General features: G+C 37.9%; 1 protein-coding gene across 2 annotated transcripts; it reads right to left on the reverse strand.

Moving 5' to 3' along the window:
- Positions 1–3,823: 3,823 nt before the first annotated feature.
- On the reverse strand, positions 3,824–14,108 carry RGS18 (regulator of G protein signaling 18). 2 transcript variants are annotated; one of them, XM_075038338.1, is made up of 5 exons: positions 13,762–14,108; positions 12,980–13,081; positions 9,407–9,471; positions 8,196–8,362; positions 3,824–5,716 (listed from the first exon to the last, which is right to left on the reverse strand). In XM_075038338.1, exons 1-5 carry the CDS (start codon positions 13,878–13,880, stop codon positions 5,462–5,464), a joined length of 708 nt encoding a protein of 235 aa, XP_074894439.1. In that variant the 5' UTR covers positions 13,881–14,108; the 3' UTR covers positions 3,824–5,461. The 2 variants fall into 2 exon arrangements, with proteins under 2 accessions (XP_074894439.1, XP_074894440.1); XM_075038339.1 differs by having other exon boundaries at positions 3,825–5,716; positions 9,407–9,468; positions 13,762–14,107.
- Positions 14,109–15,469: the final 1,361 nt, after the last annotated feature.

Raw genomic sequence — 15,469 nt, forward strand, 5'->3', positions numbered from 1 at the left:
ATAGCACAAGCATACAGGATCATATTATGACCTTGTGCTTGGAGACAGGTATAAATTGCACCAATGCAAGAAAACATGAAAGGTAGGCATTACGCCTCAGAAAGCTCTTGAACCATAGTTCTCCATAGCAGTTGTCTCTTGAGTAGTGCCTCGTGGGTGGTCTGTCCCAAGCCAAGCTGTGCTAGGAATGAATGAAAGGGAAAACCAATATACTGATGTTCTTTGTTAACTCTTTTTGTAAATGACTGCTAGACTCTGACTTCTCCAAGTAATCTGGGCAAAGTGTGTGTATGATGTAGGAGAGCTCCTACTGAGTCCCCCGCAGGGGGACAGTCCACGTGAGGATTTAATCCTTAGAAGCCTTCTCTTCCTTAAGGAAAAACTGGAGTAGCATTAACTGCAGGAATTTAAAATGAGTCTGGAAAGTTGGGAAGAAATGAGAGTTTCTAAAATACAAGCAAATTGCATGGTGAAGAAACAACAGCTCAGGTTTGTCCTTATATTAGGCTTCAGCTTAATCTTCTGTCCTGTTTGAAAACTCTAAATTGACTTCCATCGGATTGTATTTACTGCTACTTAATTTTAGTTATATTTCATAGAGAAGGCAACAATAGAGGCTAGATAGTAAATCTTGTAAATCTCCTTAGGAGGAGGTTACGCAAACAGAAGCCATTTAGGAAAGGAGAGAGAAAAGCTTTGGTATAAAACCAGAGGGAGCTCTTATGAGACCAGCCCTAAATGATCAGAGTACAAAAAATGGATGATGACAACAAGACATTAGCAAGAAAAAAGTAGGAACGGAAGCGAGCTGGATGGTGCATAAGGGAAATACATTTTTATCTGTGGCACAGACCCACACAGGAGCTTAAAGGGCATTTGATTGAGGCATTTGACTAAAATGCAAAAACCAGAGGGGGATCTAGGACAGGCATCTGAGCAAGGCATAAGTTTATGAGCATATGAATCACTGAAGAGAGGAAGAAGATTTTATGCAATTTTTTTTCTCAGCTGAGGTCTTTTGGCAGTATGTGTGGAAAGGAGAGGGAACTGCATTCAAAGCAGTAGTTAATTAAGGCAGGCTGAGCAGCTGGGGACAAAAAGGAGAGAAAAATGATCTGCCTTTTGTGAGTCACTTACAAGTTGTAGCATGTAAGAGCCTTATCACCAATCACCTACTTTAGTGGAAGAGGGAAATCTATCTTTTTCTTTGAGATTCATCTTGGATTTCATTCCTCTTGTTTCTTGTCAGTTCAAAAATTAATCAAGGTGTCTTTTTCAAAATAACAAATCCCAAAAGCCAAAGAAGATACATGTATATGTGTATTTCCATCTCTCTCAAGTTAAACAAGAACAGCAGATAATAATTCAGCTAATTTAAAGTATCTAAGTAGACCTAAGTATTGAAAGAGGAGACAAACCTTTGTGCTATACAAGCCAGCAGATTATTTCCCTTGTACTTTGTGTCTGGAGACTTCATGTAAGGAGTAAAGTGAAGTGTTTATGTAGGGTAAATTATTGTGTCGGTAAGAGGAGTATTTTGAGAGCTCTTACTGAATGGCACATACAAATCTAAAAAGCTGCTATGTAAAATAATTCTCAATAAAAATACTTGCCTGATAGGCCTTGCATATGCATTATTTGCACTAGGTCAGCTACAGAACAGGATTTACATAACTATGGCAGTGATTCTGCCAAAACTAGAGAAGCCCAACTATGTTCTCTGGCACTGCTCTAAGGTGCAGGGCTAGCCCTTAGTCTGATCAATCCTGTCTAAATCCTGGAACAGCATCACAGACTTGTACAAAATCTATGCTTAGTTCATCTTCCAGGATTACAATTACAGTAGAGCACTAAATAGTAGAGCACTCATTTTCTCTCACTAAAGGGAGCCTCTTCTAGACAAAACCCTTTGCCAGATAATTATGTCATTTTACTTTATCTTTGTGCCCTTTGCCTTCCTTTCTCTGAATTTATCTTGGCTTTCTTTTTGCAGTAGTTCCCATGGCATTAGTCTGCTGTAAATTCAGCTACAGTTCATAATTATCTCTGAAAAACATACATGCATAAATAGCTACCAGGAATATCTTATTTGTTTTGTTTTCATTATAAAACTCATAAGAGGGACTAGCACTATCAGTACCACAGACTGATAGTTTTGAGGAATGCCTCCCTGGAGATAAGGAAAACTTTCCATGTGTCTGTGAAATGAAACAAAGGGCGCCTGCTGACTTGTATTTATCATTTACAGACCCTTTGACTAACAGCTGGTTTTTTGCTAAGAAGAAAAAGTCTTACTCAAAGTACTACATTTGTCATTAGTTTGGATTTTGGAACAGTATTAAATACACATTTTTTTTTCATTTATTTCATCCATGGCAAAAGTAAAGGTGCAGATTCTCAGCTGTTATGAAGGAACATAATCACACCAGGGGAGAATCCAGCTGCAAATGTGTAGGTCTCATGCCTGTGTTGCAACAGACCCACTGTTAACGCTCTGGTGGGTCTGTTCTCAAATCTGTTCTCTTTCTCTAACACAGTTAGTAATACACATCATAGGAACATGTGTATTTTAATTATCTGAGAACTCTGGCATCCAGACATTGTTGGTGATATTAGAGATTCCCTAATCAGAAACAGGATTGTTTCTGGCAGAATTGATTCATGTTTAAGGGATAGGCAGTCAAAGATCAAGGGTAAATAACCTATCCAGAAAAAGAGAATCATAGAATCATAGAATGTTTTAGGTTGGAAGGGACCTTAAAGATCATCTAGTTCCAACCCCCCTGCCATGGGCAGGGACACCTTCCACTAGACCAGGTTGCCCAAAGCCCCATCCAACCTGGCCTTGAACACTTCCAGGGATGGGGCATCCACAGCCTCTCTGGGCAACCTCTTCCAGTGCCTCACCACCCTCATAATGAATAATTTCTTTCTTCCGCCTAATGTAAATCTACCCTCTTTCAGTTTAAAGCCACTACCCCATGTCCTATCACTACACACCCTTGTAAAAAGCCCCTCTCCAGCTTTCCTGCAGGCCCCCTTTAGGTACTAGAAGGCTGCTCTAAGGTCTCCCCGGAGCCTTCTCTTCTCCAGGCTGAACAACCCCAACTCTCTCAGCCTGTCTTCATAGGAGAGGTGCTCCAGCCCTCTGATCATCTTCATGGCCCTCTAGACCCACTCAAGCAGGTCCATGTCTTTCTTATGTTGGGGGCTCCAGAGCTGAACACAGTACTGCAGGTGGGGTCTCACGAGAGTGGAGTAGAGGGGGAGAATCACCTCCCTTGACCTGCTAGCCACACTTCCTTTGATGCAGCCCAGAATGCGATTGGCTTTCTGGGCTGCGAGCGCACATTGCTGGCTCATACTTGGTTTTTTATCCACTGATATCCCCACGTCCTTCTCTGAAGGGCTGCTCTCAATCCATCGCCCAGCCTGTATTCGTGCTTGGGATTGCCCCGACCCATGCGCAGGACTTTGCAGTTGGCCTTGTTGAACTTTGTGAGGTCCGCCCAGGCCCACCTCTCGAGCCGTCAAGGTCCCTCTGGACCTTGACATATATATATGTATGTATATATATATATATATACTGACTCCAGCAATGAAATTGGATTAGAAAGTTGCCTTTCACTACATTCACTTGTTCATGTGACACCTGTGACAATGACAATCGTGGTGTAGACTCTAAAAAACAGAGGCTGACAAGCTCCAAAGCTGCATTTGGTATCAATAAAGAGACTGAAATACAACATCAGTGCTACTAAAAAGATTTGATTTATTCCTCAATCACTGTGCCCAGGTTCTAACAACTTACACAGAAATAGCATGTGCCTGGAGTTTTGGGATCATGGAAGGATAATGGAATAAACCAGCAAGGATCATACTCCTCATAGTTACAAATGTGATTCCTGTCTATTCCCCGGGTAAAGCTAAGAGTCTGGAGATGGTGCCCAGGTCACTGCAGCTCAGCAGCGTTTCCTGGTGAGTTTGGGTCTCTGTGCACAGTAACACTTTTGATTGAAATGGTAATGATTACAGCTAGTATTGAATTATAAGTGAAGTCTTCACATTTTACTCATCAATGTACTAGTGATAAACTGAATCCTGACAACTTTTTAGGTAGATCACTTCAGATTTATTGAAAGTTAATAAAGCAGACACAGAAACCCTCAGATCAAGCAGTTCATATATACCCTGAATTAGTAAAGAATATAAAGTCCCATACTTACAAACTGTACCTCTTCACTTTGACCACTTACAGAAAGGGGAAGAAAAGGGAGAAAACTTAAATTCCATGCAAAGCGACTGAATATACAAGTTATAGTTACAGCTAAATCCTGCAGCCACTTGCTAAACTGAACCAATGTTTAAGATTTTAAGAATTGCCCCATGCTTCAAAGTATGACTGTATCAATTCTGAAAGAAAAGGACAATATAACTGCATATACTGACTATGAAAAGAATATGTGTGACTTCAATAATGAAGAAATAAAAGGGGAGATCTCTCCTTCCTCCTCTATAACCATAGTGAGTATATTAATGACTGGTAGAACTCAAGGTTATTCTACCTGAGTCCAAGAGATGTTAATTTTCAGATTCTTTCTCAAAATAAAAGGCAGAAAAAATTTAGAACAAAGTTTAGTAACAAAGTTGGTATATGATTAATACTTACAAATAAAAGTAGAATTTTTTTTAATATATATATACACACATATACATGACCTGATATTTAATGACACATATTGTGTTAAAATAACACTCTTGGCCCCTTGCTGCTGATCACTTGGTTGCAGAAAATTAGAATACATGTATTTGATGGCAAAGCTAATCTGTACAGCGTAACTTAAATACAGAGAAGAGACACATATAATATGAAAACAGCAGTACCCCCAAAAATTAAATAGGTATTCTTATGTTCCTCTTAAAATATGCAATAGCTAAATTTTAATTATGCAGTGGCTGTAGTTAAAATCCATGTAATGTACATTATACCTAATAATGTTCCTATGTGTTTTGCAGTATGAGAAAATACCACAAATACTCTATGCTTAGTGTAGGAAATACTGCAGAAACATATATATGTGCAAAGGCTAGGTATATAGATTCTAACTGTGATGAAACTCTGTCCTAAATAATACAGGTCCAAGATACATGGTAGATATTATCAAATGGCATTTTATACAAAATTTTTACGCAGGAAACTCAAATTTTTCCTCCAAATACGGTTATAGCTCTTGCTTCAGTTTAAAAAAAATACTGTATGAAAACTTTACATGATATGTCATGGCAATATGTTGCCTACATCTCTATAATAAATGAGATTAATCACCAGCTACAGAACTTTGACCTGGTATAAGTGCATGTAACTTTGCTTTCCACTCATTCACACCTGCTAAAGATTTGGATTTTAAAACACATACGAGTTGCTGCAGTAGCTAGAATTTATGAGGGTTGAGTTTCCCTGCTACCAAACAGTAAAGTCTGGTCGTACACCCTGGAAATCACTGACAGTAAAAGATCGTGATCGTCTCCTAAGAGTAGGACGACTGGGATTTCTCCCCTTAACCAAATTTAAATAAGGATCAGATCTTAGGAAGCGTGGGTAGCTGTCTTGCTCCATCAGCCTGTAGACTGTGTTTTGTGCTGCATCAAAGGTGGTGATGATGGGCTGTTCAATATTCTGACTTGTGACTTCTTTGGTTTGAAAGTCCAAATTCACCTGGAGAATGAGGAAAAGTATATTTCTTTAATGTACATCCATGCATTTCTTTTGTTATTATCCATAGCAATGATACTGTACTTTGGTGAAAGTCTTTTCTGATAAGATGACCTTGAATCCCTGATACAATGAGATATTAATACCACAGAATTAGTATGTTCATGTTCAGTAATGGCTGTCAGAAAGTCTTCACAGATGTGTCATTGGTACAATGGAAAACCAGTAAAATAGAAGATAAAGTTTGATGTTTGACTAAAAGAAACTTTATAATAGTGATCTTTGTATAGCTGCAGCTGTCAGGCTTTGCAACAACAGACTAATACAGAGATCCCTCCATTCTCATTTAGGATCCATGTAGAACTTTGTCTCATTAGACCATGTTAGTGAATATTTAAAATTTCTGGTTTCTGTGTAGAGTTTTTGTGGTAGGAAGGTGAGAAAACTCTAATAATTAAAAATATCAAAATTATTTTAATGGGTTTCTGGAAGCTTTAGATGGGAAAAGCATATCAAAATGATAATTTCTTCCATGTGCTGTTGCATTCATCCTGGGAAGATTTAACTAGTATAAGAATTTTATTAAAGTGTCAGGCACTGATTTAAGCATGTTATTTTGAAAAATAGGATAGAATATATAAAAAAATTGTTGATCCAGTCAAAAAGTGACTTCTATAATATGCTTTTTTTTTCCCCCTCACTGAGATACACCCGTCATTTCCATAAAGCTAGTTAAAACAAATAGTTTAGATCTAAGTACTGAAGGGCAAATAAGGATGATAAAATGGTCCACTCATCAAACCTAAGATTTTATGATCCTATCAAACTGTACACTCAGAAATGTGTGTGTAAAAGAGCTCTGCTGGACAAGAAGTTAGTCAGAGAGAAGAGGCAAGTTCCAGAGCTGTGTGGTCTGAAATGAGATGCTGTTGGCTGGTCTCAGCTGCTCAGCTGAACACGAGGAACTAAGTTTCACCAAAGCCAACTGCTTAAGGTGAACAACAGCACCCACGCTACGTGCACCAAATCAAAAGTATGACAGATAAAGAAACCGTTACATTAGTCTTAGTCGAAGTACGACTTCCACACGCTGTCCCCTCCCTAGCTTTCCTCCTGCTCATTTTTTTGCTTACGTCAATCTCATAAGCGTTGACAGCATCAGCGCTTGATACCCCACCATAACTGCTCATAGATTGATCAATTGGCAATGACAGGTTCTACCTCCAACTGCTCAGGGGGTTTCTTTTTATGTAAGGTCCACCCCAAAGACATGCAGCAGGGGAAGAAATAAAAAGGGACATGTCTTTGAAAGGTAATGTTTCCTAGGAAAAATGGAACTTAATCTTGAATATAATCTATGGGTATTACAGGTGGAAATTGTGCCATTTTGCAATCCTGCTCTTAAAATGAGAACTACACCTTTTTCACCCTTGCTACAGGGAAGTAGCAGTTAGTGTTTAACTTTTGCTATTGTGACAGATAAAAGAATACAGGGGAAAAGGAGCATTGGCAAGTGACATATTTGATCTGCTCAAACTTGATAGAATTATAGGAAATTTTAAGTCCAAAAGACTTATTGAAGAGGCTGATTGTGATTTCAGTGAGAGTTCATCACCTCCCAACCTGTTCATCTCCTTCCTAGAGCAGGCAAAAAATTTTGCTTTTGCTCATTTATGAATCCTTTATAACAGGTTTCAGTAACATGAAGAAACTGTAAATATGAAAACTTTTTGCACTGTTATAGTAATATAAAAAGGCCTTAGTGTTGGTGAAGATTGACATATCAACATATTTTGGGGTATGTTACTGTCAGCATGTACAAAGAATATGCAGTTAGAGCTGGGGGGTGGAAAGAGGGGAGGGGTCAATCAAGAAAAGTCCATTCTTAAAACATAATTATTATTTTAAGGGATATGCTTAATTTAATAGTTTCTTCTAGTCTCTTTTAGTCTTGTGGCTTATTTAAAATAAAAGCTTCTCAATCTCAGTTATGTAATAATTTAATAGATAATTACTGGTTTAAGAGAAAGGGAGAATAAATCAGTTGTTCTGGAGGTAGCTTCACATAAAGACAGATAATACTTTTTCACAAATGCTAGCTGGTATGTCTCATTGCAGCTTTAACATTTAACATCACTATTTTTTCTTAAATATACCCTGTATATGTATATATATATCCTGGCTTTACAGAACATGAGGAATCTCTGATTCCTATGATATAATATTTAAACACATGCTCTACACTTAGAAGAGTAACATGGAGAGAGCATTGAAAGGAGTATGGAGGACAGTGAGAATAATCTATGCAGTTGCTTCCAGATTTCCTTCCAGAGCTTTGACATTTAAGATACAGCCTTCTTAACGCCAGTGACTACATGATTAACTATTGCCCCTGCTTCTGGGCGTGCACTTCCTAAAAGCAGATTTCATCAGATGCATTTATGTCAAATACTGTGTACAATGAAGAACGTTTTTACTATACCTCTTTTGGAGCATCTTTCTGTATGAATGTTTCATAAATGGTCTTAGCTTTTGGCAAAAGTTCATGTGCAGTTTTGCTTTTCTTGTAGTCCTCGCAAGCTATCCAGAACTCGATGTTCTCCTCACTGAACTCCGTTTTCAGAAACTTTGTAAAGGCATCCAGTCCCGCTACAGAAGGGAATGTTGAATTGCATTAAAAATCCATATCCTTATTGGACAGTTACTCTTTTCACACAGTCAGCACAAAATAGGTTGTGCTCCCTTTGAATTACATCATGTTATAGATAATAATTTTAAAATACATAAAGGTTTTAAAATAAGTGCAGTTCTTTCATTGTGATCCTGAGTGCTGTAACTACCATTACAGAATTCTCAGCATCTATAAAAATTCACTACCAAGATCTCGTGAATTTAGAAATAGAAGCAATCAAAACATGTGGAGGTATGTGAAAGTGACGGACTTTATTCTGGCTGAATATCAGCCTAGGCTGACCGAAACACTATTTGAATCTTTGCTCATAAGTAGACTGTTGTCCAGTAACAATTTAAAATGAATGGCTTTTAGCATCTTTACAATTTGTTTTATCCTCTTGTTATTATGCTGAAGATATTTTCGTTCCCAAGTATGCTTAATCTGTGGAAGTAATGCAATCGTATTGATGTCAACTGCTGAAGGAACAGATTTGAAAAGCACATAGTATCCAGCACTGTAGTTGGATCATACGTGTGTCCCTCCAAAATGGAAGGAGGGACATATGTGCATTTGATAATGAAGTAAGCAACAGGCCCTTTCAAATGATGGCCAGCTTTGATCCTATCACTGGTTTAGAAACAAACTGTATCAGAAGTGACAAAGTCTTTTCTTAAGTACATAGAACATGTTTTCATTTTTAAGGTTTGGTCTTGCAGTCAGGAATATTTGAGCAGTATTCAAATGAAATTCTACTGTTTAGTGAAGGAACTCTTTGCTGCCTGTTATATTACTTTGTTCAATAAAATATGAAACTTAAAAGTTATGTTCAACTATTTTCAGTAGTTGACAGCATGCTATAGCCTAAGCATGTGAGCGGAGCAGAAACACGCACTGCTATAAATGACCCATCGTACCTAGTTTAGGTAACTGCCAGGTCTATTTAAGTGCACAACTGGATTTTATAATTTTCCATCATTTTCCATCCTAACAGTCAGCACAGAGAGGAAAAAACTACTAACCTTTCTCAGAAAGCAGTTTGTCAAAAGATTCTCCCCATTTCACTGCTTCTTCAGGAGACACACTGCTTAAGAAACAAAGTGGGTTTGAAGAATTGGCATATTATGTATTTAGGAAGCTGTTGTAACATGTGTTATCTGTTAACATTATTGCTCAGGACTGTTTCCCAAAGCCTTTGGTTAGATGACATCACTAAAGGAGCTCATTCTCTTAAGGACTTTAGAAACATTTGGCTTAATTTTTTTTCTGACATTTTTCCTGCAGAGTTGTACTTCTTCCCCCTGTTTAAAAAAACATCACAGCAGAGATTTTTCTCTTCAGTGTTTGTGTTGTGCTACTAGTCTTTAAGGGAATTGAGATCATGCTGTATGGTAAAATTCATAAGGGAACCAGGTCAGTTACCTATTTAAACTTTAAAAATACTCTTGCAGAGATGTGGTTTTGAATGCACTAGGTCTGAGGCTGTGTTACCACAGTCTATTTTTAATGAAATACGGGAAATTCTATAGCCTGAAGACAGAGTTGTAGCAATATGGTTTAGGTGATAGTCTTATAGGGTAATAGCACACATAGCCTGGTTCATTTACCACAAACATTTTTCAAATGTCATGTTATTCTGAGCCACTGTGCTCCATTTATAAAATGCCACATATTCTTCATCAAATATGTCAAGTTGCATGTATTTTACTTTGATTTCAAATGTTCTGCTCTAGAGAACAATGCAGAAAGGATAAAAGAATACCCTACTTCATTCACGCAAATACAATTTTGGAGAAACCCTTTTTTTGTTTTGTACAGATTAACCCTGTACACACACCTGGACAGTACTTTGATTTTTAGCAGACCAGAACTGGAGTAAGCCCAGAGATGAATTGTATCATGCTAGGACTAGGACTTAAGTTCCAAGCCTGAAAGTGAAGTCCATTTTTATCAGGTGCTTTATGAATATTAATATTTAGAACCATTTTCATTTGAGGGCAAAGCACAGTACACCAGAAGTATCAGTAAGCAACTTGTCGAGGTTAGTTGGTTAGAACAACTTCTTATGGACTGAACACTTTTTGGATATGATTCCCCCCTCCTCATGGAGACTTGCTGTTCTGTTGCCTGATTCACATAGTTTGGGTTCCCTTTGCAAAATCTGTAGGCATATGAGGTTCAGATGAAAGGAAATTCCAGTCACTTTGGGAAGAAATTTAAGCCAGTAATGGTCCTGGTTTTGCAAAAAAATAAAAGGAGGATTTTTTATTTATTTTTTTTTTAAATAGGTGTCACATGTCTCCTAGCTGAAGTCATTGCTTTATAGGAATGAAACTTTTAACTAGGGACAGACAAACAGTTCTTGAGAGGTACAAATGCTGGAGAACTGAAATTCAAGAAATGAGCATAGGACGCAAAGTAGGGGGATTCTGGAGTCAGGGAACATGAGACCTCACTCCTTACAGAGTTTTTTAGTTATGAGAAGTACAAAAAGTGCAGTTCTCTGAACTGTGTGGACTTGTTGGGAACAGTGGGTTCCTATAGCTACGGAAATTGATTTGGTTATAGTGGAAGATAAACCCTGATGACTTCAGAAACAATATGCAGTCCACAACTGCACGGAATGCCAGAGAGGCTCTCTGCTGGGTTTGGAAACTCTTAATGTGAATTTCTAGTTTTCCTTCAGGAACTGCATCAACCCAGTAGCCTCACAGATCCCCAACACCTGCGTGCAGCAATGAGTTACTGCAATAACAGACAGAAACCAAGATTTGTTCAGCTTTGCCACTTTCTAAAGATGAGAAGAAGCTAATTAACAGGTTACAGGCATTTCCACTATCGGCACACTATCCATGTGCAGTGTTTCATTAAATTATCTTTCTACTTACGTTAGCATCTCTGTGTGAAGAATGGAAATCATAAAAACTAAGTAAATCACTTAAATAATAAATCTCAAACTATTATCTCACTTTATTATTTGAAGAACAGTAATTTTCTTTTTCTTTTTTTTTTTCATTTTTGCAAAAAATAATCTATACCTCTCTCTCTCTATAGAGAGAGAAAGATCAGCAAAAATCTACCAGTTTCCCTTCCATACCACAAGAACAGCAGAATCCCTGTTAGTCAGGCACCTGGCTGACAGTAATATGGTAAAAAGCAGTTGGCTGAGCGAAGAAGTGATAGTCTGTTAAAAGGGGAAAATTCTTCAGAGAATTATTTATCGCTATTGTATCTGCCTCTGAAAGTGCCTTTTCACAGATTACGAGAATGCATTGATGGCTGTGTACTTTGTATGAAATACCCAGGGGTAATTAGCCGCCCAATACTGTCTGGCAGCATGGAGGCTGTGCCTTCTCGTTTTAGATGCAATCTTAGCATGGTTTTACATGTCTGGAACCGAGAAACGGAAAAAGGGTGTTCTCAGCACTGTTTTACCTTTGTTCATCATTGCAATGTCTTGTATTTCTGAGTGAACTGTAAAACCATTGAATTAAGGCTTCTGTCAGCAGCAAAACAAGAAAGAGAGAGAAAAAAAGAAAGCAATGAAGCCCCCCATGACCATGGACTGGAAAGTCTTCCAGATCATGAGTACACCCCGTCATTTGGATGGGCATGATATTTGGACATGTGAGCAACAAACACTGCTTAATTATCCAGATGCATAGGTGCAAGTGTTTAGATACCCACTCCTCAGTCACTTTTTCATGGGTTCTAGAAACAGAGTTTGGGCCTTTATACAATTTCTACCATGTGTTCAGAATTAGTAAGGGCTGGTAGAAGGAGTTCTGATCAAAGCAGGCACCTTGGTCCCAAAGATAGTAACTGCTTAAAAAAGGTTCATTAAGCTTAATGAGACAAAAGACCACAGGAGCACTGAAGTGATCTGTGATGGAAAGAAAGGGGCGGCTAATTTTTTACGCATGGAGTTGCAGTACTTTACGCATTCCTTCTTTTCAGCCAAGACCTACAAATGCAATTCTTAATATATCAGTGAGATCGTGGTAACTCACTGGAACTAAACTCTTATTGAAGTCAACAAAACCAAGATTTTACCCTGCATCTTTATGAGAAATAGTATAACAGGGACAGTTTTACAACAGTGTTTAAACAACAGTATCTGAATTTTGGAGACAAGAGCGTTTAAACAACTAATGCAATTATTGAGGAAATACACATTCAGTATTTGACATGCATCTGGCATTTGTACATCACAGAATTCTTTGGAAAACCTGCTTTCCAAGGAGTTGTGTGATTTCCCTGTGAGCCGTAATTAGTCAGCTACGTTTCTGAGTTGATGCTTGCTCAATACAGTCTGTTGGCATGAGTAAAGGTTTAAACCTATCTGCAAATGTATGGGGACCAATCTACATCTAGTAGTGTGAAAACACTAGCGGTGAGTTACCTTGATGCACACCAGATAATTCTATAGTGTTTGTATGCTTGGGTTAGATTGCTAACTATTAAATTAAATAGATCTTGAAGGCGTTATCCTCTGCGAAGTCTGAATGCACACGCACAAATGCAGGAAACGTTCTGAGTCACGCAGGCACTTCCTGAAAGGAATCCCCACCAGCTCAGTCTTTTATAATGCTTACCTTGCTGCTTTTGTCAAGCTTCCAGGTTTACCAAGATGATCACCTTCATGGAATTCAGATTTCTGCAGGAGAAGGCTCAGCCTGTTTCTCTTCTGCTTAGCTCTACAACAGATTTAGGGTAGCTTTTCAAGCAACCTGGTTGAAAGTTGGGGGTTTACCCTCAAATATTTCCTTTGACTAATATATCTGCTTCTGCATCATAGATACCCCTATGTTCACTTATAGTAATGTTGATGTGACTTCTACATATATTATTCACATTAATGATTTTTTTTTCTTTATAGCTTAGCACAAATTTACATATGAAACACTGACAAAGAGAAATGGAAATCTTTTCATTTTCAGTATCTTTTTCATTTATTTTAAAGATAGGAGGGTGAGATTTCACATTAGAGAACATAAACGGTTGGCTCAGCATCTTCTACTTTTAAAGTTTTGCAAAGAAAAAGGAAGTATTGCTTTATGTCATTTGAAATTTCTAAAAAGAAACTTTTCCGGATCATATTCAGGCTTTAAAGAAGCATTTCTCAGAACTTCTTGAAACCTCCCTTTCCTCTTTTCTTAGTTTATTGTTTCATTTGTTTCTTCTTCTTAAAAAATATTTCCACGATGAATTAATATCTTACGTATACAATTCCTGGGATTGCAGTTCATGAGTTTTCTTATATATATAAGTCAAAAATAATATGATCTGTGCCCTACGTTCTTATCCACAAGCTATGTTAGAAGAATCCTCTACGTAAACAGAACACTCAGAGTGTCAGCATGACCTTAAAACTTACCCAGGTTTGCTTGCTTTATGTGGCTCTTCTTTAATTGTTGATTTCATGACTTTGTAATAGGATTTATCCTTTGAAGCAGAAATGTTTAGCTGGGGGAATAAAAGAAGTGGGTTCTCCATCTTCCTCTAAAAAAGCTTCACGGTTTCAGAAAAAGTTTCTTTTACTTCCTTACAGCAATTGCATCTGCCGTACCCGACGTGCTCAGGAGGGCTCTCACATGCTGTATCGGGCTGGGTTGCCCCCAACTGGCTGTTGAGCAGTTTCCAGAGCAGGTACTGGGAAGAAGGAGGTTCTCCACCTTCACTGCCGCTGCAGCTGCAAGTACACCGGACTTTATGTGGGGTTCTGGTTTTACAGTCGTCATTTAGGGAAGTGAGATTGCAGCTTTGCAAAATGGCCGTTGATAATCCAGACAAACACGGCTATCAACGGAGAGCAACTCCTGGGTTTCTGCTTGTGGAACTTGGTATTCTACTAGGCTTAGGATGACACCATCATTTTCCCCCAAACACCTGTGAGAAGTGTACACAGTTTCTCTAAAATGAACTTTAATGAGAAGAATTTTGCATAAAATAACGTATAACATTGTCTTAAGCTCTTAGAAGAACTTCTAACTGACCTTAAACTGCCCTCTACAGCCTCAAGTGCCATATGCTGGACACAAAATCAGTTCTACCTACAGTATGCTAACTTGAAACTCGGGGTTTCTCACAGTCTCCTGCAAGTGCCAGATGAAGCTGTGTTGATTAGATATTTTGTAAGCGGAGATTTTAAATTTTGCACCATTTTTCAGAAATGATGAGCACCTACTTCTAATGTCAAGTTTGTCCACTTAAAACTCCTCCTTTATCTTTTCTATCTGTGGCTTTATTTTCATTTACGATCTCCCAGCCAGGATAAAATGTCTTTAGTTCAGCATAAAAATTTTTGATTTTTTTTTTTTTACAGTAAATAACCAAAACCTTCTCATTTCAATTTACATAATGTAAAAATGTATTAAGTTTTTAGGTTGATCATCACAAATTACCTCTTCACATACAAGCTTGATATCAATTAAGTTTCTTGTTCTTAAGTATAGTTTGCATTGGAGATGTCATAGGAAAAATACATGTACCAACAAAATCCATTCAATGTTAGCTGAATGAGAGTCTGGAAAAGATTAAAATCATGCAATAGTTAATTGATTAGGAATTAAATAGGTCTCCTTTTTTAATGCCAATGTCTCATTTTGATTGTTCAGGTAAGACACTGAGCCCTGGGGAGGAGACATGACCTCATCACCTTCCCACAATTTTTCACCCATTATGTGTATATAATGCTGTCCGTGTTCATCTGCCATCATTTTATTACCTGGTGATTTCAGTTCCTGGAAAATGTTGTTAATTGTAGCCTCAATAGTTCATATAAGCTGATTTAAGAAAGATTTGCAGCATGAAACGCCACTCAGAAGTGAATTATGGTTGCCTTGCTACTATACCATGTAACTTATAGATGGAAATGACCTGTTATGTCACCGCTTTCAGCACCCACCAACCATGGGCTCTCCCCAGCATACATCTGAATGGCTTGTCCAATCTTAAATGACTCTAAAGCAATGGGTGTTATGTCTTAGATGCTTGAAATATTACTGTACTATACTCTGACAATATTATTAGTCCCAAATGCAGCAATGTGCTGTGCATCTCCTGAGAATTCATTTGGAAGAATT

Source organism: Buteo buteo, chromosome 10, assembly GCF_964188355.1.
Source record: "Buteo buteo chromosome 10, bButBut1.hap1.1, whole genome shotgun sequence".
Lineage (NCBI taxonomy): Eukaryota > Metazoa > Chordata > Aves > Accipitriformes > Accipitridae > Buteo > Buteo buteo.

Bases quoted from the DNA above. Each gene is read 5' to 3' on its own strand.
- RGS18 (XM_075038338.1), bottom strand. From the start codon at position 13,880: ATGGAGAACCCACTTCTTTTATTCCCCCAGCTAAACATTTCTGCTTCA. The intron at 9,472-12,979 runs GTAAGCATTATA...TTGTTTCTTAAG, and splicing joins AGCTTGACAAAAGCAGCAAG to CAGTGTGTCTCCTGAAGAAG. The intron at 8,363-9,406 runs GTTAGTAGTTTT...TCCCTTCTGTAG, and splicing joins CAAACTGCTTTCTGAGAAAG to CGGGACTGGATGCCTTTACA.